The 21,826-nt window shown below is 54.3% G+C and overlaps 9 protein-coding genes across 9 annotated transcripts; 4 read left to right on the forward strand and 5 right to left on the reverse strand.

The window, feature by feature from the left end:
- Positions 1-1,511: 1,511 nt before the first annotated feature.
- Positions 1,512-2,860, forward strand: BO95DRAFT_447030 (WW domain-containing protein). The gene has a single exon (XM_025587528.1). The coding sequence runs from the start codon at positions 1,714-1,716 to the stop codon at positions 2,677-2,679; it is 966 nt and encodes a 321-aa protein (XP_025437877.1). The 5' UTR covers positions 1,512-1,713; the 3' UTR covers positions 2,680-2,860.
- Positions 2,861-3,225: 365 nt separating this feature from the next.
- On the forward strand, positions 3,226-4,531 carry BO95DRAFT_447031 (ankyrin). The gene is made up of 2 exons (XM_025587529.1): positions 3,226-3,848; positions 3,914-4,531. The coding sequence occupies exons 1-2, from the start codon at positions 3,623-3,625 to the stop codon at positions 4,348-4,350; spliced, it is 663 nt and encodes a 220-aa protein (XP_025437878.1). The 5' UTR covers positions 3,226-3,622; the 3' UTR covers positions 4,351-4,531.
- A 5-nt stretch (positions 4,532-4,536) lies between these two features.
- BO95DRAFT_456647 (putative ceramide glucosyltransferase) lies at positions 4,537-6,555 on the reverse strand (the record flags this gene model as incomplete). The annotated part of the gene is made up of 3 exons (XM_025588418.1): positions 4,537-4,734; positions 4,803-6,288; positions 6,407-6,555. The coding sequence occupies 3 exons, from the start codon at positions 6,553-6,555 to the stop codon at positions 4,537-4,539; spliced, it is 1,833 nt and encodes a 610-aa protein (XP_025437879.1).
- Positions 6,556-7,406: 851 nt separating this feature from the next.
- BO95DRAFT_456648 (uncharacterized protein) lies at positions 7,407-10,841 on the reverse strand (the record flags this gene model as incomplete). The annotated part of the gene is made up of 8 exons (XM_025588419.1): positions 7,407-8,014; positions 8,069-9,076; positions 9,769-10,112; positions 10,190-10,314; positions 10,364-10,425; positions 10,485-10,516; positions 10,571-10,590; positions 10,680-10,841. 8 exons carry the CDS (start codon positions 10,839-10,841, stop codon positions 7,407-7,409), a joined length of 2,361 nt encoding a protein of 786 aa, XP_025437880.1.
- A 536-nt stretch (positions 10,842-11,377) lies between these two features.
- Positions 11,378-14,453, reverse strand: BO95DRAFT_373313 (Hid1 family protein; the record flags this gene model as incomplete). The annotated part of the gene is made up of 8 exons (XM_025583046.1): positions 11,378-11,890; positions 11,946-12,460; positions 12,514-12,757; positions 12,809-13,162; positions 13,217-13,459; positions 13,519-13,616; positions 13,670-14,288; positions 14,358-14,453. The coding sequence occupies 8 exons, from the start codon at positions 14,451-14,453 to the stop codon at positions 11,378-11,380; spliced, it is 2,682 nt and encodes an 893-aa protein (XP_025437881.1).
- A 469-nt stretch (positions 14,454-14,922) lies between these two features.
- Positions 14,923-16,320, reverse strand: BO95DRAFT_447035 (uncharacterized protein). The gene is made up of 3 exons (XM_025587530.1): positions 16,073-16,320; positions 15,740-16,013; positions 14,923-15,667 (listed from the first exon to the last, which is right to left on the reverse strand). The coding sequence occupies exons 2-3, from the start codon at positions 15,967-15,969 to the stop codon at positions 14,977-14,979; spliced, it is 921 nt and encodes a 306-aa protein (XP_025437882.1). The 5' UTR covers positions 15,970-16,013; positions 16,073-16,320; the 3' UTR covers positions 14,923-14,976.
- Positions 16,321-16,527: 207 nt separating this feature from the next.
- BO95DRAFT_447036 (uncharacterized protein) lies at positions 16,528-18,785 on the forward strand. The gene is made up of 4 exons (XM_025587531.1): positions 16,528-17,208; positions 17,264-17,652; positions 17,711-18,379; positions 18,440-18,785. The coding sequence occupies exons 1-4, from the start codon at positions 16,668-16,670 to the stop codon at positions 18,533-18,535; spliced, it is 1,695 nt and encodes a 564-aa protein (XP_025437883.1). The 5' UTR covers positions 16,528-16,667; the 3' UTR covers positions 18,536-18,785.
- Positions 18,760-20,359, reverse strand: BO95DRAFT_517999 (uncharacterized protein). Its single transcript, XM_025591937.1, has 2 exons — positions 20,028-20,359; positions 18,760-19,927 (listed from the first exon to the last, which is right to left on the reverse strand). The coding sequence occupies exons 1-2, from the start codon at positions 20,131-20,133 to the stop codon at positions 18,873-18,875; spliced, it is 1,161 nt and encodes a 386-aa protein (XP_025437884.1). The 5' UTR covers positions 20,134-20,359; the 3' UTR covers positions 18,760-18,872.
- A 129-nt stretch (positions 20,360-20,488) lies between these two features.
- Positions 20,489-21,599, forward strand: BO95DRAFT_447039 (mitochondrial 54S ribosomal protein bL19m). The gene is made up of 3 exons (XM_025587532.1): positions 20,489-20,757; positions 20,884-21,259; positions 21,345-21,599. Exons 1-3 carry the CDS (start codon positions 20,556-20,558, stop codon positions 21,448-21,450), a joined length of 684 nt encoding a protein of 227 aa, XP_025437885.1. The 5' UTR covers positions 20,489-20,555; the 3' UTR covers positions 21,451-21,599.
- The last annotated feature ends 227 nt before the right edge of the window (positions 21,600-21,826 follow it).

A 21,826-nucleotide genomic window follows, 5' to 3' on the forward strand; every position in this document is an offset into this window, starting at 1 on the left:
GATGCTGGTTTGTTGTTCGATGCGGTTGGCGAACATGTGATCCTCTTCTTTTTTACTCGGAGCCTGAGTGCCTGGGTGCCTTTCGGCCTCGACTCAATTGTGAGGCATCAATCAGTCCAGGTCAGTCTACAGTACAGTGGAATAGCATGCACATATACAACAGAAAGATTTTGCAAGCAAAACCTGTTAGCTCTGTAATTAAGAAGGATTCATTACTTTGGTTGGGGCACATTCAACAATACTCAGATCATGGCTGCCGGTGTATCATGAAGTCAGAATATCTGATGCTTGTGCACAGAGGTATATACGTATATACATATATATCCTTCTAGTGTATGCTAATACCTCCTCTGAATCCCCACTGCTCTGGTATACATTATTAATTTTCAGAATTCTAAAATCAAGCCTACACTTCAATCCAGCTTTATCCTTCACAGAGCGAATGGTGGTCGAGGCAATTATGTTAGCCCATTGTAGCTGGTATCTCATTCCCATCACAAGTTTCGAGATGGAAAAGCCACTCGGGTTGTAGTGCTAAAAGATCATATGACCTATGTTCCAGATGTACTAACTTACGCAGATATCTTTCTTGTACTCGCATTTTGGCAAAAGAGACCACATCTATGAAACCACCAGGAGATAAAAAGTAGCCTCTTTACCCTCTATACCTTACAAAAGCCTCCAACCGACCCAAAGCCAAGTGTGTCGCATGTTCAACGCTCATCAAAAAACCCCTCATATGGATGGCCTGAGGATGCGAAAATGCAGACTCAGCCAAGTAGGGGCATGGACTGGTTCGGTCTTTGCCGATGATTAAGCCTGGTCGTCGAAGCAAGGGTGAATCTGAGCAGAACGGATGCTTTGTATTGAGCATAAGCACAAAGCTCTTCTACATTGCTGACATGGTTGTGTCTCTTTAGATGTAGGAATGCCAAGGTAGTTTTTACTTTGGACGGACGGTATGGGAATTGTCGTCTCGTAGGTCGCAGCAGAACTGTAGATGTAATTGGAGCTCTTGCTGAGACTTGATACAAAAGTGAAAGGTCTGTCGGTGCAGCTTGATTGATGGTGAAAAGATCCAGACCATGGGTTCGGTTTTGTAATTTGAGAGAAAGTCATGAACCTTTGAGCGATTATCAGGATATATAATCCACGAAGACGGTCACATTGGCTTTACTGAAGACTGAGCTCAAGAAATAAGTGCTACTTGCAACCCAGACTCCCTATATGACTGATACTAGTATCTCATATTCGATCACGATCTAAACCCTAATTCATTTGAAAGACTCCAACAAGAGGATAAGGTCCGAGGTCATCACCTATAAGGTAGGCGTATCCCCAGCTACTTCCACCTCCACCAATCAGAAACCCCCGAGATCGAGACACTGTCCCGGGACATCCGCTAATCCCAAACCAGCTAGCGTCCAGCTCACCCAGCTCGGGTCCGCTCCGACTCTCCCAGATGAGTAAGCGGTCTAACGGGGCAGCTTTCGCTATCAGCTTCCCCAATTCCTTCCACTATCTCTTCCTCTGCGCCGCCAATTCAGCTCCGGTTATCAGAGAGAGAAGATAAGAATTCGCTGAGAATCATATGCATCCAAAGGGTTGCTGACGCTCTCTGACTCGAGCTTCTTACGACAGAACACGGTCGCTACGTGCATTACGCGCGCCCAAAGCAAAGCCAAAAGAAAGAGAAAGAGAGCTAATCCCAGCATGTCCGCGACGTCGCCGCAAGACGTCACGGGTGGTGGTGGTGGCGTCGCGTCCCCCGCTCCGGAGTCTCCCTCGCGCAATACAGCGCAGGAGCAGTTTCTTGCTCCGAGTGTAAGCACGGAAGAGACAGCGTCAAGGAAAGAGGAAGAGGGGGCGGGACAAACACAGCGGCAAGAGGAGGATGTATCCGGTCAAGAGGCGGAAGAAGGGGAGGTAGAGGGGGAGTTGCGCCACGAGCAGGACGGCTCGGAGAAAGAAGAAGGGGAGGAAAAAGAAGAAGCAGCAGCAGAAGACCAACAAGACACATCAGCTTCGGCGCCACCGTTACCAGACGAAGTGCCCCCACCGCTCCCCAACGAAGTGCCACCGGGCGACGACGATGGATGGGAACCCGTCTGGGATGCCAACGCCCAAGCCTACTACTTCTATAACCGCCTCACCGGGGTATCGCAGTGGGAGAATCCACGGGTACCAGATGCCGCCGCCTCCGCCTCGTCCGCCGCCGGCGCCGTTCCCCATGACGACAACGGCGACGACGGCGACGACGGCGACGAAGACGGCAGTATCCAGGTAAAGCGCGCACGCGTCCTGGGTGGCTACAACCCCGCCATCCACGGCGACTACGACCCGACGGCGCCGTACGCGCAGCAGTACGAGCGACAGGAGGAGGCGGCCGTCGCCGGCATGGACCCGAACCAGGCGTACGAGGCGGTGGGCGCCTTCAACCGGTTCACGGGCCGGTGGCAGGCGGCCTCGCAGAACCCGGAGTATCACAATGACGAGAACAAGTCCAAACGGCAGATGTATGCGTTCTTCGACGTGGACGCGGCGGCCAACAGCCATGATGGCCGCAGTCTGCGGGCGGAACGCAGCGCCAAGAAGCTTACCAAGGCGGAACTCAAGATGTTCAAGGAGAAGAGACGGGAGAAGAAGGAGGAAAAGCGCCGCGCATGGTTGAGGGATTGAGGACCTTTTCAAAGCCGGCTTCGAGTCGGGGTTCTTTCTTTGTTGTTATTGTGTTGTGTGCTGAGATACCTTTTCCCCGTTCTTTGACCTTTTCTTTTGGCTCGTTTCGTTTTTGTGTATCTTTTAAGGTGGCTAGCTTACACTGGCGTTCTATGTACTTCACAAAATGCATAATAGAGCCACAAATGGTATATATGAATCAGTTGATTAGTGCCTTGTAGAGAGGTTAACTTGTCTTGATGAATGTGTGGGGGGTTCATGCCGTATGTATGAATATACCGGATGAGGAGGCGGCGATACAAGATAAGATCCACCGGGAATCGGGATGACAGTCACCTGACCGGGCCTCAAAGTTCTCCCCATCAGAAGGACAATTGGGATAGCTTCACATTGTCCGGAAGAGTTGGAGCCTCTCACATACTTAATCTAAAGGTAAACCTTGCGTTGATTTGCTGCCTTACACCTGCTATACACTTTCCAATTCAAATCATCAATTTGTGTGCAAACCCCACCCCAAAGTGACTGGGAGGGGGAGGGGGTGTATACCGATGACAAGCAAAAAGAAAAAAAAAATTCCGAAAAGGGAAATATCAGAGGATTCCAGGCCGCAGGCCAGCATCGCCACTTTCCAGATGTATCAGACCAAGAAAGCAGGAAGCATGGCACTTTGAGCGTCCAGCTATCAAAACCATCCACCCAATCCCTTTTTTTTTTCCTAGTCCAAACAACATCGCACCTTCCCGCATCCCATCTGGAAATCCTATACATAAACGCGGATCAAGACTCAACCCGCTAATCAACCTCGCAGATACCCCACTACATCCATCATCCTCCCAAACAGAGTGAAAGCTTTTTTTCTATCTCCATCAGTGACGAAAAGAACCCAAGCCAACCAGCCATTTTGCCCGTATTAGCCCAAAAAGCAAGGTCGACCCCCTTAAAAATGGCTTCAACGATCACCCTCCCCGCCGACACGATCGACGATCTCATCTACGACGCCCGCTCCGGCGATCTGGCCGCCCTCAAGGAGGACCTGACGGCCTGCAGCGCCCAGTTCCCGGACGTCTCGCTGGGCGCCGTCGTGGCCGCCGCCATCGACGCCGCCCCGGAGGCCGAGGGAGGCAGCGGATCCAGCCTGTTGCATTTCCCGGCTGCGAATGGGAATATCGGTGCGTAGTCTTCCTCTTGCCCTCACTCCCCTCTTTCTGGGGCTAAAACTAACCGACTGCACCAGAAATCCTCACCTACCTGCTCACCCTCCTCGCGACGGAGGAGGAGTCGACGCGCCGCCGCATCGTCAACCACCGCAACCACTCCGGCAACACGCCGCTGCACTGGGCGGCGCTGAACACGCACCTGGACTGCGTCAAGGCGCTCGTCGAGGCCGGCGCCGACAGCTCCGTCAAGAACGACGCCGGCCTCGATCCCGTCTTCCTGGCTGAGCGCGCGGACTGGTCGACGCAGGAGGAGGGAGGTGCTGCTGCTGCTGAGGCTGAGGCGGAGGCGGAGGCGGAGGCGGACGCAAATGCGGCGGCTGATCCCGGGAAGATGTCCAAGGGACGGCAGGTCGTGGAGTGGATGTTGAGCGCCGAGGTGGCTGCTGCTGGTGGGGATTCGGAGACGGTGGTGGCCTCGGCTGGGGTGCCGGTTACTGGGAATGGGGATGAGTAAAAGATTTGAGAATCAGAGATTATTCCCCTTCTTCTCTCCTGTGAACTGCTTACATGGTGTTTGTATTTGATTCTTTTTTTGTATGGTTAATCCCTAGGGTCTTCTTTGTTTGGTCGTGTTGTATAGAATTCTTCGTTGGTGTATGTTTTATACAGCGGGAAAAAATGTTCATTTTGGGGATGCTGTCTATCTTATGGTTCGAAATGGGTTTCGTCTAATGTCTTGCTGACCGTAGCTTGTCATGTCATCAATGCAGGTGGGATGTGGGTAAGAGGCAATTAGGTAGTGAATGGTCGCGCAAATCATACCGGTCAGGTTCGTTGGCTCATGGGTTCCCACTAATCTCGTCGTGTCTTGTTTCGATCCTGCGACGCACCCGACGGGCTGGATCGTGACGACGAGAGACCCGGCATCGTGCTCGTCGTGGCATCGCCATCAACAATCTCGCGCACCCGCATGTCAAGGCCGACCCGGAATCGGCGGTCCCGCCAGGTCACGGTGACCCCTCCGTAGAAAGCCCAGATCCAGATCGGCAAAGCCAGCACCTCGCGCCCCAGCCAAGCGGCCAGCCAATGCAGGAACGGACGACGGGTAACGGTGCCCTGGGGGGGCGGTCGCGCGAAGGACGGGGTATCCTCGTCGAGCTCGACGGTGCGGCCCGAGTGCAGCATGATGTAGACGAGCCAGTCCGTGAGGATCCACCCGAGCATGCTCAGCGCGAAGCACGCCCAGAAAGCGGGCCAGGTGGACAGCGCCGCCTCGGCCGCGGCGTACCCCTTCCTTCCGAGGAACTGCGCCAGCGCCATCGTGACCCCCCACGCGCCGTAGCACGAGCACAGGATCGACTCCGTCCCGGGCTCGACCAGCGTCGCCAGCAGCACGGTGAACTTGCGCACCCGGAGCCATCGCACCCGGCGGGCCACGTACGACTGCACGCTCATGTGTGCCACGGGCTGGAAGGCCAGGTCCCCGAACACCATTGCGTGCTTGCCCCACCGCTGGCCCAGCTCCTTCTCCTCGCGCACCGGACTCTTCCACAACAGGTCCCCGATCAGGTGATCCTCGCAGATGTTGTCGGAAAAATGGTCGATGCCCGGGTTGCGGCGGCGCCGATCCGCGGCCGCGGCCGTCGTCGACGGTGCCGCCGCGGTCAGGTAGTCCAGATGCGAGCGGCGGAACATGTTGGACTTGCCCACGATGCAGGGGGCGATGAGCACGGTGTTGATGGCGGTGTACATCTTCGCATGCGACGACGACAGGAACAGCTCCTCCAGCCGGCCACCCCCGGTCGTCAGGGGCCCGGCGGCGGCGGCAGCACCAGCAGCATCATCATCACCATCATCCCAGCCGTTGGTGTAGGACTCAAGCAACGCCTCTTGCTCCCCTCTTCTCGTCTTTAGACCTTCCTCCCCCGTCACATCCACCGCGACAGGTAGATGATGAACGAACTTATACCGTTTGCCGCCTGCTGTCCCGCACAATTTATCCACCATCCGCCCACACACCCCCTTCCCCACCCAGACATTGCAATCGATGATCCAAACGATATCGCCCTTGGCTTCCCGGTATGCCCGACTCATATTCCGGATCTTCGGGTTCGGACCCAGCTCGTAAGCGGGGGGAGCAGCAGCAGCAGCAGCAGCGGAAGCATGACCACCACCGTCCTCGGAATGAAGGAGCGGATCGTCGTCCTCAACGAAGATCCGCGCGTCGGCGTGCGGGAAATCCGACACCAGTTTCTGGAGGGTCGGGTAGGCGGGGTCGGTCTTCGTGGAGATGCAGAAGTAGACAGTCAGCTTGTCGCGGGGGTAGTCCTGGCGGAAGGTCGAGGCTAGACATTCGTAGAGGTGAGGCTCGAGGCCCTTGACAGGGCGGATTGCGGTGATGTGAGGGGTGTTATTGGGGCGGGCGGAGGAGGACGTGGTGGATTTCTGGGGTCTTTGGAGGCAGTGTTTCCATCTAGTTTGCGGTGATGATCAGCTTTTGGTGTTGATGAAGTCAAAGGGTTGCAACATTCGGTGGAAGGGGTGTTTTTTTTTTGGTTGTTGTAACGTACATCTGATAAGTGCCCAGCGAGCAGACCAGCGTCACGGTCGTATACCAGACCAAACCGACCCAGCCCGCGACGACTGGCCATTGGATGTCGCCATGGCCAGTGGCCAGTCCAAGCTCGGAGGCAAGCGAACGCAGGTGAAGCGTCAACATAGGCAGAAGCAGAAGTGGGTAGCAATGACAGAGTCATCCGACGAGGAAATCATTCTATGGAAGAGGGAAAACTGGCGAAGCGAGTGACAGCAGGCAGATGGACAGAGCACCAAACACACGTCGCGTCATTCAATCTCAATGCGGCCTCGACCAGACTGCAAGAAGGTCAGATGGCAATTCAAAAGAAGTGTAGTCAGTCCAATCAGACCAAGCTGTTACCTAGCAAGCAGCTAGCTCCAGGGTAGTTGGTCAATGGCTGGCTGAGAGAGGCTGAGACTCGATGCAGTTGCCGGTTTCCATTCGGGTCTCACGGATTCCGGGTTCGGCGCGCGCGCGATGGGGAAAGTGGATTTTCCCGATCGTCGGGCGCATCTCGTCGTTTGGCGCTTGATTGTTTGTAGTTTGCGTACTGTACCCAGTGATGTCCGCTGCCCCTGTCTAATTTCAAGTTTCATAGCTGCGTATGTCCATGTTTCAGGTAAGAGAAATGCGGTGAAGTGGTTTTTATTAAGTAGTAGTATGCTGATTGGCCTGTTGCCCGTTCCGTGGCTCTGATTAGTATTCAAATCCTAGGTACGGTTGAACTCGGCCTCCAGTAGTTCCCTCCAAATCCTGCTAAAGACAAATAGATAATGAAAAAAAGTGATGAAATCCCAGTATGCAGTCCCTAGAAAGGTAAAAGCGAAACGCGAAGATAGAGAAAGAAAAAAAAAAGAAAGAACAACCCAGGCTGACTATCCCGATATTCCCATTCCTACTGTACAGTGCACAATGCCCGTGCTTTATCGACCATCCTCGCTGCTCATAGTACTGTGCAAAACCATACGCCGAGCAGGCGAATCACTCCGAAGTTACGTCTTCTTCTTCTTGCGGATCAAATTAGCTTGTAGAACATTGACCCCGGAAGTTGACTCGGGTGTAGGAGTGGACGCTGTTGCATCTGCCGGCGGTGCATTGGCGTCTGTCGCGGGCTCCTCGGCGGTCTTCTCAATGCCTTCAGTTTTGGCGGGTTCATCTCCGACCTTCTTGCGTTTTCGGACCAGTGTGCTGCTGATGAGAGTGTTGACCTCCGTAGTCTGCTGGGAAGGATTGTCGGTGCTGCCTCGGCCCAGGACCTGTTGCCCGACCCAGAGTTGGTCAGCAAGTGAGGCAATCTTCTGCCCCCAGGCTCTTGTACTGGCGATAGAGACCTCCTGGTTGAAGAAGTCCTGCTCAATCAAGAAGTCAATCGCCGCCTTGTAGTCGGCTTCGCTGAGCACAGCGTGGCCACGCCCTGCCTCCGGCCAGAAGAAAGCACTGGCGGCTGTGGTGCGTTGTGCCGTGGACTCGGATACGGACAGGGACTCAGCAGTGGGTTGGGGGGCTGCGGCATCGACCGGCTGTGCGACACTCGGGCCTTCTGAGGCTTCAGGTTGCTCCAACGAGTCAGACTTAGAATCATTGGATTGTAGCTCAGGTACTGTAATCGGCGCACGGGCTCCGGCATGTCTAGCATCACACGAGAGGGTCTTACGGTCACCGAGGACAGACCGGGAGCTGGTCATCTGGACCGAATTGACCAGCCCCGGCGGGTTGATGACAAGCCACAGAAACCCGACCAATCGTCCCGAAGAGCACTCCTGGCGGAAAGACATCATCTCCCAGAACTGATCCAGGGACTTGACGCTCCGCCACTGACCGGGCGCAACCGAGGAGGACTTCCCGTTGTCCCCGGACTGCGGGGGAAGCTCATCGTCCAGGTCAATCAGAAATCGCGTTTTCGGGTCATCGGGGAAGCGGGGGACCAGACAGCGCGGCGGCGCCTTGGGGTCGTCACAGAGCTGATGCAGAGGATAGCTGTTGCGCCATCTGGGGCGTTCCTGGCTGTCCAGCCGGGCGGCACTGGGGAAGAAGCCCCGGGTTTCGAACTTGTCACACCCGGGGACTATCAGGAAGGCCGTGGCCGAGCTCTGCGCCGACTCAGTCTGTCGGTCCAGGGCGTTCTTCTCGTGCGAGCCGGACTCCGGCTCGTACTCGCGGAGAATCGGGTCGAACACGCGGCACCACCATTTGATCAACCCCCGATCGTCGAGGACATGCTTGCCCGCGTTCTCGATGCTGCCGGGGAACAGATACTGGTTCTGCGCGCGCGCGAAAAGGGACACCACGAGGCGGACCCCCGGTCGCTGATGCGTGCGGACCAGAAAGGAGAGAAAGGTCTGCGAAATGCGCCGGAGCAGGGAGACCTTCGGGGCGTTCTGGAGTAGATGTAAGAACCCGGTCGAGTCGGCCTTGGAGACAAAAATCGTCGTCAGGTGCGCGGTGCTGTAGATCAGCACCTCCACCCCCAACACAATAATCTCGGCGCCATCTTTGCCCTCCGCATCCACCGATGCAGTCAGAAAATGATTCTCGCAGAAGGTCGGCTCGGAGGTTTCGCCCGGGGGTGCGGCGAAGAGCGCAGGGCAGGGAGTGGGAGTCGAGGAGACATGGCGAATGGTAATCTTGACACCGGCGGGCAACACCTCGGCCAAGAGATCGCCTAATTCCACGTCGACCTGAGACATGGCTGGCCTGGAAAAGACCCTCGAGATGGCCAATTCAACATAAGATGTCCCAGGTATGAATTTGGAGAGAATTGCCCCGTCGGGTCTTTCTCCTGCGATATCCTTTCTCCTGGTCTTTTTTCGACCCCCTCAGACGCGTTCCATTTCACGGGCGCATCACGTGCCCGGAATCTGACTCTTTTCGTCTGCTGCTGTCAGCACTTTATCCCTCGCTTATCTCCAGAAGGAATTCGATGGAATTTATCAGGTTCAAGCAAAGTCGTTTTACTGAGAGGAAAGGTGAGAATTGAGTTGCATGAGTACTTATTTTGCCTTGCACAGCGGGAGGCAGCTCCCACAAACAGGAAAGATCTCGCAAAATGCATAGACGGACGGAACTGGATAAACCAAGTAATATTGAGACTCCCAAATTTCAAAAAGGACGTCCAAAAAGCTATCCATCCTTGCCTATCTATACACACCAAGAAGACTTAGAAGTAGCCCGCCACCGCCTCTAGATCGTCGGCGTTCAGCAACGCAACCCCCTCCTCGAGCAAAGTCCTCCAGATATTGTTGCGAGTACGGATCGGATAGTAAGGGGTACCCCAGTATCGCGCTCCGATTCCTCTCTTCTTCGCGGCTGCGATTTGCGCGCGGATGGCCTGGCTTTGAGTCTCATCCAACTCACCATGAGAAAGAGGACCCACGGCCGCCACGAAATTGGTGGACGCAATCGGGGAAATTAGACCGGTTACATCAGCGAATTGACCCTCGCCGAGCTGGTCAAGGGGTGCATCGAAGAAATAGTCTCTGTTTGCCACCGGTCCGACCAGATCCAGCGGCGTGTTACCGGTGCCTATCACTGTGACCGGTCCTTCGGTGATAGTCGTATTGTCTTTTAGAGTGGTCAAGTAGCCACGAGCACGGAGTGGCTCCAGGGCCTTGATAACCGCATCCAAGGTTTCAGGTCCGGAGGTCTTCAGGTCAATGAAGAAGTAAAGCGTTTGTGAGGTGTCAGTGTCGAAGACACCGCTGGTAGGAGTCAGCGCAGGCCACCGCTGATGCACCATTGATCACAGAGCGATCAAGCGATAAACAGGGCATCTTACTTTTTCGTGGGCGACGTCACAAATCGAGACGTGGGATTCTGGCGTTGAAGCACGTCCAAAATAGGGTTGATGTAGAGCGACTCTAGTGTTCGCTTTTCAGTCAGGGAAGACTCATCGTGGCCGACCTATCCATGTCAGCATCGGCCCGACAATGAAACGCCCTAGGGGACAGACATAGAGGGTGCCATTATACAGCCACACGTCGGCTTCAGTCGATATGCATCCCTGCGATAGGCCTACGGATATAAGTCACTAAGGTGCCATAGACCGGATCATTAAGACCATCCATACATACCCGAATAGAAAGGAATATCTCTCCAGTAGTCACTGGCACGAGGTCAGACATCGTACCTGCTTGGAGAATCGTCGATGCTGGCTTACTTGTGTGAATGGACTGGGATCTGTAGCCCGGTTAGAGTTGCCCTTCATGACGCCTTTCGCAGTGCAAACCCAAGCTTGGTATTGAGCATAAGAATTCAGGAGAACTTACAGGCATCACCCCTCTGGTGAAGTCGGTAGGGTACCCATACTCGTTGCTCATGTGGGTGTTCTTCAGCACGCTCTGTAGTTCCGTCACCGCGCCTGCGGCCTCCGTCGGAGAGCCAAGGAGGAATGCGGAGGCCGCAGCAAGCAGCGATCGGGAAAGCACCATTGTATAAATCGAGAGCTGTCTTCCAAAACAAAAGTACCTGTGGCAGTATCCAAACAGATGGAGGAGCAAAACAGTGTATCTAGAATAGAAACTATCGGAACAGACAAGGAACGGAGGCTGGCGTAAGGTACGGTCCGTCGGAATTGTTGTTGATCACAGAAGCTGGGGACAACTCGGAGAAGCGCAAACGGCCAATCGCAGCCTCACGTGGTGGTCCAGCCCTCATTATTATATCAGCCATTAGACAGCGCATAACATCCATCCCAAAGCTCGGAAAGTAGGCGCTTATAAGCTTTACTATCTATTATATGAAGAACTAATCGGTAAAGAAAATGATCAACAGGTTTAAAAATGCTTCGAAGGCCAACACGCGTGTAAAGAATTAAGCCAATCGTGCAAACGCTAATCAGGTATCATCTAAACCATAGAGTTCATCAATATAACGAAAAGGAAGCTAATGCATCTAAGTGAATCAAGGGATCCTCCCATTACGACCAATTGACTGTGAATGTCCAACGGAGCTTTGTAGTCGTCCCTCAGACCTCGCGAATCGAAGGTGGCCGAGAGTTGCTTTGAGAATCTTGCGTACTACTGCGTCGGAGACTCAGATTGCCAATGCGCTGCACCAGATTGCTACCCACTGCATCGACAGCACCCTTTGGCGCCAGCAGAGTAGGTCCTTGCGCGGCCGCCTCTTGTACCTTGAATAGTTTCACTCCGGTGCCATTCCACACTCCAACAGTGCCAGGTGTAGCACCTGACGCGGACCCAACAACCATTTCGCTCGAGAAGATGAATCCCCAGAGCAAAGATTCATACCAACCCATGGAAAGGGCCGACCATTCGAACGAATGGACACGAACGGGCGAGGGCTCCGAGACAATAACCTGAATCATTGGCTCCTCCACAAAAGTAGGGAGGTTAGTGATCAGCGTGCGTGCTTCTGGGCTGGAGGCAGACTGAAAAGCTGAGTCAGGCACGCGGGGCATGATGGCTGAAATGATGGTGAGAATCGTGTGTAGCGGCAGCTCAGGCAACCAGGATTCAAGCTATGAGTTTTCAGTCAGCAAATAGCACGCTCCATGAAAGTGGGATCTTACTTACCCAGGTAGTAGTCGGTGTAAATCCACTCGAGGATACCAGGAAGGCTGCCGACATACTGCTCTGGCTAGTCATGCTGTTCTGTCTGGAGAAGGTGGGCTGTCCGGCTGGCATTTTGCCACGTGCCTTTTCAGACATCCCTCGAAGTTGAAGGGGCACGCTTTCGTCAACGACAGAAGATATTGATTGCCGTCGAGAAGTCGGTACCGATGAAACCGAGGAAACGTCATGGGACGGCGATTTCGGCGCCTCACCTTCATCGTCGGAGTCATCTCCGCCAATTGCGAAGGGACTATTCTCTTCCGGAATGCGACCCAGCGATGCGCGTGCACCAGAGGGAGCTTGCGTGTCTTCTTCAGTCGGTGAGAGGACAGGGCTTGCGGCGAAATCATTTCCTCCTGACTTTCGCCGCTCATTTTGGCGTTCTATCTCTTGCTGTCCGCTCTCAAGCGTGAATTCGCGCACAGCCTCGAAGCGTCTTCGATTCTTGAGAAGAGAATAAACAAGATATGGGTTGTCTAGATCGAGTTAGCAAGTCAATCGAGACGAAACATATGCAAGCGTATCATACTTGTGAATTGGTGCTCGAGAATAGAATTGATCGATTCAAGCACGGATGCTAGAAGGACGTGGTTCATTTCGTTAGCGAGAAGGAAGCTGGGCGCCGACATCGAATAGAACAACTGCAGCAACTTTGAGCAGGACGCGTGAGACAGATGTTCAACATGTGCAGCAATGTTGTTGATAATTGCCAGTAGCGCAGGATAGACAGCCGTCAATTGTCCTTTGCTGGCGGTAATCAAAGTATGAATAGACTATACCGCTGTTAGTCTCGAATGTGCGAGTACGTACGAACAAGGACATACTATGATCAGGTAATCTGCATATGAACCCTTGAAGCCTGGGATCCGGATACTTTGCGGAAGGGTTTCTTGAGCTTCGAACTTGAGGTTCAAACTCTTGCCAAAATTGGGCTCCACACTCATTGTCTGCAGAATGAAGATGCACATCCTGACCAGGCCCTGCTTGGAGGGGTCGGATTTGTGCACGATGGCATAGAACAGACACAGGATAATGAAATCGTGCGAGCGGTTCGAATCGATGATAAAGGATCTGAAGCGTTTGTTGCACTGCAAGGCCTCCCAAAACAGAATAAGCATCTCGGGTGCCCATTTCACAGATTTTTGACTCCCGGGAAGATAGGAGTTGGTGACTTGCATCTGCACATTGAGCTGTCAGCAACATACGTACTGCAAGACGAATGTAGAGCTTACTGGCTGATTCAGGATTCGGGTCATGCCATCCACGAGAAATTGAAAGTCTTGCGGCCTATGCAGCCTGCCAAAATAATGGCGATAGTAATTCTTCGGAGGGGCCCCACGACCGTCCTCGGGCACTGGATATAGAAGGAGCACCAGAAGAAGCTGCAGGCAGTAGATGACCAGGATTTGTTTCGGGTCTTTCCACACGACATGGTCATACGGCACTCTCCAAGATGCAGGGTTGTATTTGATTGCCTACACGCCAATCCAAGTCAGACACAGGCCTGTTTCGTAGTAAATACTCAATGACTTACCGTGTTTAGTAACGAGCACAGCAGAGTCAAGACTGCCTGCTTGTCGGGACAAGTAGTGATGTACGTGATCGCTCTCACACCTTGCACAGGGAGTAGATCTCAAGAGCAAGTCAGCATGAAATCAGCGTCAGATGTGACCGCCGTGACTCACTTGAAGGCATGTACATCGCTTTCCCGGTCAGAGTCAGCAGTAGCCGTAGGACCTCGCAGCGGTTACTTTCCAGCTCCTTGGTCGACCCCATTGAAGTATTGCATCCCACTCCACTTTGCCAGATTGACCAGGACACTTTAGTCTTTGCAGATGATAGCTTCGGGATCGTAAAGTTGGTATAGAAGAGCAGGTCGAGGAGGGTGTCGATCAGCTCCTCAGCGAGGGGCTTCGCATCCTCCAATTCAGCAGCCCGCGGCGAGGCCTGATCCCGCTCTTCCGCCTGTGCTTCATCGAACAATACTTCTGGTGCCACTTGCGCCTCGCGGGTCTTCTTCTTGCGACGGGCCCAGAAGAACTTCTCCTCCCATTCCTCCAGATGCTCCGCCTCGTAGATGTATGGGAGCAGGCGGGTGAGGATGCGGATACAGTTGAGCGCATCGCGGTCGGGCGCGAGCTCCGGGTCTGGGAAGGAGGGATGGTTTTTCAAAACAGTGAGGCGCGAAGTAACGGAGAGAAGGAGGGTCTCGAAATTCGATAAGGCATGGTCGCGCGTGCGCCGAATGTCGGCCGGGGTGAACAGGCTGAAGACATCCTCCGTCGACTCTGGGAGCTCCCAGAACTGATACCAGATGTGTAAGTTTAGACCTCATCCTGCCGTCAGAAAGCCTCATGGAGCAGAGATACATACCCTGGTCCAGTAGGGATCGTCCGCAGCAATGTCCTTCTCCTCAGACAGACGGAAGATGCCCTGCTTGAAGACTAACTTTGACTCGGAAGCTCCCATCGTGAAGCCACCATGAAGGTTACAAGCCTATCAACCTCATGCAGTTGAGTGATATGGTCAGGGAGGGTAATGCTTGGTGCGAAAATGGTTCTTTCAAGAGAATTGCTTTGGGACGTAAGCCCAGTAATCCGATGCCGCGTGTGAATGGACTTGGTGGCATGTTGGCGTTCGGTCTTGGGTCATTGCCTTGGAAGCGGGTACGACTAGGCCCGCGGAGACCCGACGATCAATCAATCAATCAATCAATCAGCCATCAATAACCCGGGGTGTCCTTCTACCTATCTCTGTCTACTTCTACTGGCTGTAGTCTGGAAAATTTGCGATCGCTCTTCTATACGAAATAGGATTTGAATCTAACATACAAAATGCAGCATCCCTATGCTGATAACGGAGTCTAGAGATCCGGATGCACCCCGCTAGTAATAGCGAACAAAGAGATAAGAAAGGAAAATTCATGAGTTTACATCACCTCCCCTGGCTGCTTCACCTCCACCCACTGCCGCATCCGCCACCAACATCGGTCTTAATAACTGCTATTGCTTGCCGACAGTCGTCGACTTCTCTCGTACAACCACTTGTTGCTCAAACCTAAATTCGCACGCTTACCCCCTACAGGGGATGGACTCGCGGGTCCAAGGCTCGACATGGTTGACAACGACATAGATGACATGGTTGACATGGTCGATTCTTTGAAGGACGCAGTAGAGTCTTTGAAGGACGCGCTAGAATCCTTGAAGGTCGTGGTCGAATCTCTGTAAGGCGAGAATGATGTGCTCCGACCGAGCGGCGATGAAGATCCGAAGCTCGGTCTCCGTCCGCTTTCTTTCCCGCTGCTGTTGACCAATTTCTGGAACAGCGGACTAGGTGAAGGGGAGAAGGCAGGTCCCGAGGATACTCTGCGACCGGAGGCGCCAGCACTTGCTGACAGCGGGGATCCAGATCTACTCGCTGGGCTCGCGCCACGGGATGTAGAAAGACGATATTTAGGCGGAGTAACATAGCTTGTACCGGGAGTCAATGGCGGTGTAGCAGTGGGGTCCAGCCCGAGAAGCGAGCGTTGGGTGGGGGTCAGAGGGATGTCGGAAAGGTCGTCCTTCGGTCCAAATAGAGGAAACAGCGCAACGAGGATGTTGAGAACAAAGATCACGCGCAACACGAGGAGGGAAAGGTCAGGATAGGTAGAGAATTGGGTGATATGTTGAAGCCAAAGACAACTGTAAAGATTTTATTTAGAAGTGTCCCCGAGCCCCTGCATGTTATCACCACGTCACGACTGCACAACTTACTATGACTTGATAATATCCCCAAACACACAGGTAGCGAACAAAGCGGCGCCATTCCACACTAGCTTGTTGATGTTGCGATCTCCAAATGTCCCAGCATTCTGTCGACGAACCACCTCATCCAAGTGAGGGTGACGCCATTTCCCGGGCGTCTGGCTTTGGTCGGGGACTGGTACGACTGTAGATGCAGCTGTTGCAGCTTTGGGGGTAGAGGGAGGGGCCGAGGAAGCCATTGGGAGATACCACGATGAGATGAAGTGGTGGAGTATGAATGAAACTGTCCAGAATGAGCACAACCGCATACACTAGGATGGGAGTGAGGGGAGATTGACTTACCAAAAGGAATAGGGAAATTGGTCGTTGGGACTTACCTGGATGTCAATTGCGCACGGGGGAGGGGGCTGTATCACATGGATGGTTGTTATAATCTCCGATTGAAAGCCTACGACGAAAGTCCAGACAGGACCATAGTCGCAAGGGAGTACGGAGTAGCAGAAGAGCCCCCTGGGGGATGAAAGAGGAAGAGGGGAGGAGAGGGGAGGGGAGGGGAGGGAGGTGGAGTTGGAGATGCAGGGCGATTGATTGTTTTGGGTGATCGGTGCACCGGCCTTCACCAGGTCAGGAATCACAATGGGCAACCACAAGCGCCATTGCCGCGGCGGCGAAGTTTTCTATCGAACTTACTTTACCGCCCGCCCGCCCACACGCGCCCGCTGCCGTTCCCCACATCTGGCATCATAGCCTACCAGTGGTCCAGTAATGAGGTAGCCTTAGTACGTAAGGAACGCAGTCAGCTGTCAGCTCTCAGCTCACCATCAACCACACTCTTCCAATCTTACCAATTCGCATCTCACCTCAACCTTTAATTATACATTTAAATCTTGTGCCTGGCATATGTACACCCAAATCTGAGAGATTTTCAACCTCAGAAATGGACTCCGAGTCGTCCATCGTCGCCAAACTAGACGCCGTTGTGGCGGAGCTACTGGCCGACTGGAACATAGCCTCGACTGTGATTGCTGGTGGTATTGTTGCCTTTCTCATCTATTCATTCGTCACATCGCAAGACTCAGATATACATCCCTTTCTCCTCGCCCGGCAATCGAGCGCATTCCCCGTCCGGCACCCAGGCCAATCTGCTCCGTATAGAAGTCTCGAGACTCCGCATGGCTTTCCTCTGCGCACGGGACTGAACGTCAAGGACCCCGGGGCTCCCAAATGGACCAGTGGTCGGAAAGGTGACTTACGGGATGTCTGGAAGACTGCTGTCCGCGGATCGGTGGAGGATAACGGAGCTGTGACCGGCAAGCAGGGCAAGATCTATACTGTGCTTGGAAAGAAGGCGATTGAACACTCCTTGGATCAGGTCACTCAGGAAATCAACGTCATCGGAACCCGCCTACGAGATTCCAAGGTAAAGACTGTGGCGGTCTGTTTGACGGATTCGGTTGAACTCCTGGCTGCTATCTTCGGTTTGGCCTCCACTTCCCCGATCCTGCCGTCGATTTATCGCTAACAACGCTGTAGCTGGAGCTTTCTATGACTTCAAAATTGTTATTATTCCCCACAATCTGAAGGCGGAGAGTTTGTCGGAGCTACTGCAGAAGTCGCAAGCGGATGCGTTGATTGCTGAAGCTGGGTCTCTCGACTTGTCATTCGTTGCCAAGGATAACAAACAGCTGTCGCAAGTGATTTGGGTCGCCAAGCTCGGAAGCCGACACATGGACTGGAATGATGTGCCCCAGGACGTGAAGGGGACGTTGGAAGTCACCGTTTGGCACGAGCTGGTGGAAGAGAAGAAAGAGCTGGCCTGGCTTGAAGTACCCGACTATGATCCGAGCACCCCGACTCCTTCTGTGACCACTGTTTGGCCGTCCAAGTCCTCTCAAGGCGACTTCATTGAGTACCAGCCGGAGGTAAGATCCTCTCACATCTGTCATTTGACGCTGTCTGGTAGCTAACTACAAGGGATAGAACTTGGCCTCAGGAATCGCCGGCTTGTTGTACTCTCTCCCCCGTCAACAGCGTTTCGGCCCTAACGACGTGGTTCTCTCAATCGATTCCTTTTCTCGATCGTACCCCCTGTGCCAGATCATGGCTGCGCTGTTCGCCAATGCTTCTGTCGCCGTCAACTCCGTAGCCGGCGAAAGCGTGGACTTTGCTCTTGCGACTGTAGGAGTTTCTCCGACGGTTATTGTTGCATCGTCTCGCACCATGTCTGATTACCACACCAAATTCATGAAGCCTCACTCCGGGCCCGTATCTTCCCTCGCGCGTTGGATCCAGGTGCGAAGCTTGGATGCTGGATACATGCCGTCCCACGGCTTACTGAGTCAGCTTGCCAACGTTGGGCCCATGGCTGAGCTCTCTCTTGACAGACTGCGTCTTCTGTGCATCTCGCACCGGTTTGACGCCGATCCCGAGGTTCGCCTGGACTTCGAGCAGTTGACGGACCTACGTCTCTTCACGGGTGCGCGTATTGTGTATGCTCTGACTGGACCTGGAATTGCCGGTGCCGTGTCGCAGACCAACGTCTTCGACTACAGACGCTTCGAGGGCGCCAGCCACTTCGGTGCGCCTCTTAGCAGCGTCGAGGTCGTTTTGACAGGGCTGTCGGAGGGTTCTGAGAAGGAAGAGGGCCAGGTAAGCGCAGACAAACTCCGTACCCTTCTTATCGACGCGTGTAGCTTACGCACTCCCCAGATTTCTGTAGCCGGCCCTTCGGTCGTCTCCGGTAAGACAGTGCTACCCGTGCAAGCTCGCTTGCGCGACGACAACACCTTGGAGCTCTGCGCCTGAATTACCTGCCAAGCGGAGGATGAGCGTTCTTGCGTTATGAACTGAGGGCTTTTGACTATATGCATTGCATCGCCCCACCTTTCCCTGTGCATTATGTCTTCCATGCTGCACAGGCGACACAGAATGACTTTTGCACCAGCATCGTGATGAACGCCTCTGGATTTTATGAGTATAGTCTAGGCTCCGTATGTTGATGAATTGAAGAAAGGGATATGCATCTATTTTTGAATACACAATATAGCTCCGAGCGATTCTGAGAAAAGATCATGGTAATGTACAAAAAAAAGGCATAGACAAGCCTGGCGGCAAATTAGACAAAAACGATCTTGGCTTTAGATCAATTAACCAAGGCTGCGACCTGCCGAGAGCCCCGTCCGGGCTTTTGCCGGGCCAACGTTGGGGCGGCATTCTTCTGGATCTTGATCCACTGCCGCAGGGCCTGCTCGTGTTTTTGGAAAGCCTTCAAAGTTGTGGCGCTGAGGGGCAACTTCTGGGCCAGCCGGAGGGCGTGGAAGATGGGGACATTTTGCTCCAGGCGCAGTTCGGTCTCCTGGTAGTTTCGGTACTCTTTCTTCTGGATCTTCTCGGCCGCCGCGAGGGGGTTCTCGGACGAAGACGCGTTCTCCGCGACGTTCGTGGCCACGGGCACCTTGATCTGGGGCGGGTTCATGTCCAGGTGGAAGCTGTGCTCCAAGCTGGCGAGCAGACGGTCGCTGTAAGCGCGGACGAGGCCGTCGGCGTCCTTGCCGGCGAAGCGGTCGAGGGCGCGGGCGGCGCTGAGCTCGAGCAGGACGGCGATGACGGCGGGGCGGCGGCGGGCGTCCTGGCTCAGGAGGCGGTTGGCGTGGCGGGGCAGCGACATGACGTCCACGAACTCCTCGGCGAGCGAGAGCAGGCGGTCGAGCTCGGGGCCCTTGAAGCCCTCGGCCTGGGCGCGCAGGTGCAGCTCGAAGAAGATCTTCTCCGCCAGCCGCGGCTCCCGCAGTGAGAACCCGGTGCTCTTCGCCTTGGCCGCCTCCAGGATGGCGAGCATCGCGTTGTTGCGGCCCGCGCGCCGCACCACCATCTCCATGTTCAGCTTGCGGTTCACCTGGTGCAGCGCCGTCAGGAACGCCGGCAGCACCTTCCAGTCCTCCGCCGACCGCATCCGGCGGATCACCGCGTTGGCCTCCGCGTTGCGCGGCTGCGCCGTGAACTCCATCGGCCGCAGCTGGTACTCCTCCTTCTCGCTGATCGCCACCGTCACCGGGTGCTCGTCCAGGGTGCCCTGGTGCTTCTTCCGGTAGATCAGGAGCTTCTGCTGCTCCGTCAGGTTGAGCGGGATGAACACCTCATCGCGGAATTTATTGAGGCCCGGTTTCAGCTTCTGGGGCGCGCGCTTGAAGGTGGGCACTGGTCCGAGGAGGGTGAAGTTAGCTTGGGGTTACTTTCGTAGGGTACGGTTTCTCTTGTGTCATCCGGGGGAGATTGGGCAAAGGATCAGTTGCAATACCTTTAGTGAGGTACGTGCGCTTCTGTGAAAAAGATCCAACGGCTTGACCGAGGGTACTTGCGTTCTGGCAGCGCAATAGCCTGCTGCCCATGGCGAGCTGCGCCATTTCGATATGTGGTGGTGGTGGGATTGAGGTGAGGGAGACGTTTCCGTGAGGAGGAAGATAATTCGTAATTTCCAACAAACTGGAATTGACTCGGAACAACGAGATAAAGAGGCGCACACGTTCCCCAAAGCCGCTAAGAACAAACTCCGAATTGAGGATTTTCAAGATAAAATGGAAATGCAAATGCACTCACTCCCTTCCCGATTAATCGTGAAAGTAGCAGCGGCGGCGGCGGCGACGGCAGAAAATCTCCCGCATTGAACAAATGGGCGGACGACCCAAACAGGCAAAGGGCGGAAATTCTGCCGGTCCGAATTCCTCTCTCCGATTCAGCATCAAGTTGTGTTCCGTCGACTCTACCAATTCGATCTCTTCCCCCGAATTCCCAGCAAAGAACGGCTGCAAAGTTCGCACATCTCGCCATGGCGAACTCCTCCTCGATCCTGCAGCAGCTGGGCTGCTTCCGGTCGCTTCTCACCAAGCCCCGGGTAACGCCCGTCAACACCACCGGCCGCCGCATGCTCACGACCGCTTGGTCCGCCAAACCAGCCCTGATCCCCTTCCCCAAGGAATTGCCCGAACAATTCCACGATCAAATACCGAAGCGCTTCCGACCTAATCTCGGTACAGTCTCTGCCTACACCTACCTGTCCACCAAACCGCCCCCCGCTGGTTAGCTGGCTAGCTAGCGGGGAAGGAAACACGCATCCCAAAAAAACCCCCCAATGCTAACAACAACCCACCAAAAAGCCCCTAAGAAAATGAAGATCTACCCGCCCCCGGCGCAGCCCAAGTGCAAGGATCCGATCGACTTCATCGCGCAGACGCAACTGCAGAAGCTGGACCCGTCGGGCAAGCGGCGCGAGCTGTTCGACTACCGGCGGCACGCGCGCAGCGTCAAGCCCGGCGACATCATCCGCGTGACCTTCAAGAACGGCGACCCGTTCGCCGGCGTGGTGCTGAGCATCAAGCTGCGCGGCGCCGACACCTCGGTGCTGATGCGCAACCAGTTGACGCGCGTCGGCGTCGAGATGTCGGTCAAGGTGTTTTCGCCGAACGTTGAGAGCGTGGAGATCGTGCAGCGCACGCAGAAGCGGAAGCGTAGAGCGCGGTTGTATTACCTCAGGTGCGTTATTTGTTCCTTCTTTTTCTTGGGGGAAGGTTTGTGGTGTGGGAATGCTAATTTCGATCTTCTTTTCGCGGCACAACAGACAGCCTAGACATGATATGGGCAGTGTGGAGAATCTGGTCGCCAACTACCTTAGACAGAAGAGAGCGCTTACTGGTGCGAAGATGGGTGACAACCGGAAGCGGTGATTGTTGCGGTTCCAACTGCTGTTGGGGTGGGCTTGATGACTCGGACGCTCTCGAGGTTGCGACAACGGGCATGATTTGGGGCGAATGTATTTTTATGTTAACTAGCATGTGTATATTGGATCTTAGGTCCGGGTGTTTTTCTTGTTTGCATTTCTGTTTCGGATACAGTTCAAATCGAAAGATCTGGGATTTTCTCTTGGTTTTTTTTTTTTTTTTTTCTCTTCAGGTTTAGGCAGCATGAGAGGTGTCCTGGTCTAGGATGGGAGACTTTGCAGATGCTGTTTTCACTGCATACGTTTCGGATACGGTCGTCTGCATTGAGCATATAGCAATGAGCATATCTAAGGCACAACGCAGGGCTTGCGAAGCACACTAC

This window comes from Aspergillus brunneoviolaceus, assembly GCF_003184695.1.
Source record: "Aspergillus brunneoviolaceus CBS 621.78 unplaced genomic scaffold BO95scaffold_80, whole genome shotgun sequence".
NCBI lineage: Eukaryota > Fungi > Ascomycota > Eurotiomycetes > Eurotiales > Aspergillaceae > Aspergillus > Aspergillus brunneoviolaceus.

Bases quoted from the DNA above. Each gene is read 5' to 3' on its own strand.
- BO95DRAFT_447030 (XM_025587528.1), top strand. From the start codon at position 1,714: ATGTCCGCGACGTCGCCGCAAGACGTCACGGGTGGTGGTGGTGGCGTC.
- BO95DRAFT_447031 (XM_025587529.1), top strand. From the start codon at position 3,623: ATGGCTTCAACGATCACCCTCCCCGCCGACACGATCGACGATCTCATC. The intron at 3,849-3,913 runs GTGCGTAGTCTT...CGACTGCACCAG, and splicing joins GGCTGCGAATGGGAATATCG to AAATCCTCACCTACCTGCTC.
- BO95DRAFT_447035 (XM_025587530.1), bottom strand. From the start codon at position 15,969: ATGGCTTCCTCGGCCCCTCCCTCTACCCCCAAAGCTGCAACAGCTGCA. The intron at 15,668-15,739 runs GTAAGTTGTGCA...AAATCTTTACAG, and splicing joins GGGGATATTATCAAGTCATA to TTGTCTTTGGCTTCAACATA.
- BO95DRAFT_447036 (XM_025587531.1), top strand. From the start codon at position 16,668: ATGGACTCCGAGTCGTCCATCGTCGCCAAACTAGACGCCGTTGTGGCG. The intron at 17,209-17,263 runs GTTTGGCCTCCA...ACAACGCTGTAG, and splicing joins ACTCCTGGCTGCTATCTTCG to CTGGAGCTTTCTATGACTTC. The intron at 17,653-17,710 runs GTAAGATCCTCT...TACAAGGGATAG, and splicing joins TCATTGAGTACCAGCCGGAG to AACTTGGCCTCAGGAATCGC.
- BO95DRAFT_517999 (XM_025591937.1), bottom strand. From the start codon at position 20,133: ATGGCGCAGCTCGCCATGGGCAGCAGGCTATTGCGCTGCCAGAACGCA. The intron at 19,928-20,027 runs GTATTGCAACTG...TCCTCGGACCAG, and splicing joins GCGCACGTACCTCACTAAAG to TGCCCACCTTCAAGCGCGCG.
- BO95DRAFT_447039 (XM_025587532.1), top strand. From the start codon at position 20,556: ATGGCGAACTCCTCCTCGATCCTGCAGCAGCTGGGCTGCTTCCGGTCG. The intron at 20,758-20,883 runs GTACAGTCTCTG...CCCACCAAAAAG, and splicing joins GCGCTTCCGACCTAATCTCG to CCCCTAAGAAAATGAAGATC. The intron at 21,260-21,344 runs GTGCGTTATTTG...GCGGCACAACAG, and splicing joins GCGCGGTTGTATTACCTCAG to ACAGCCTAGACATGATATGG.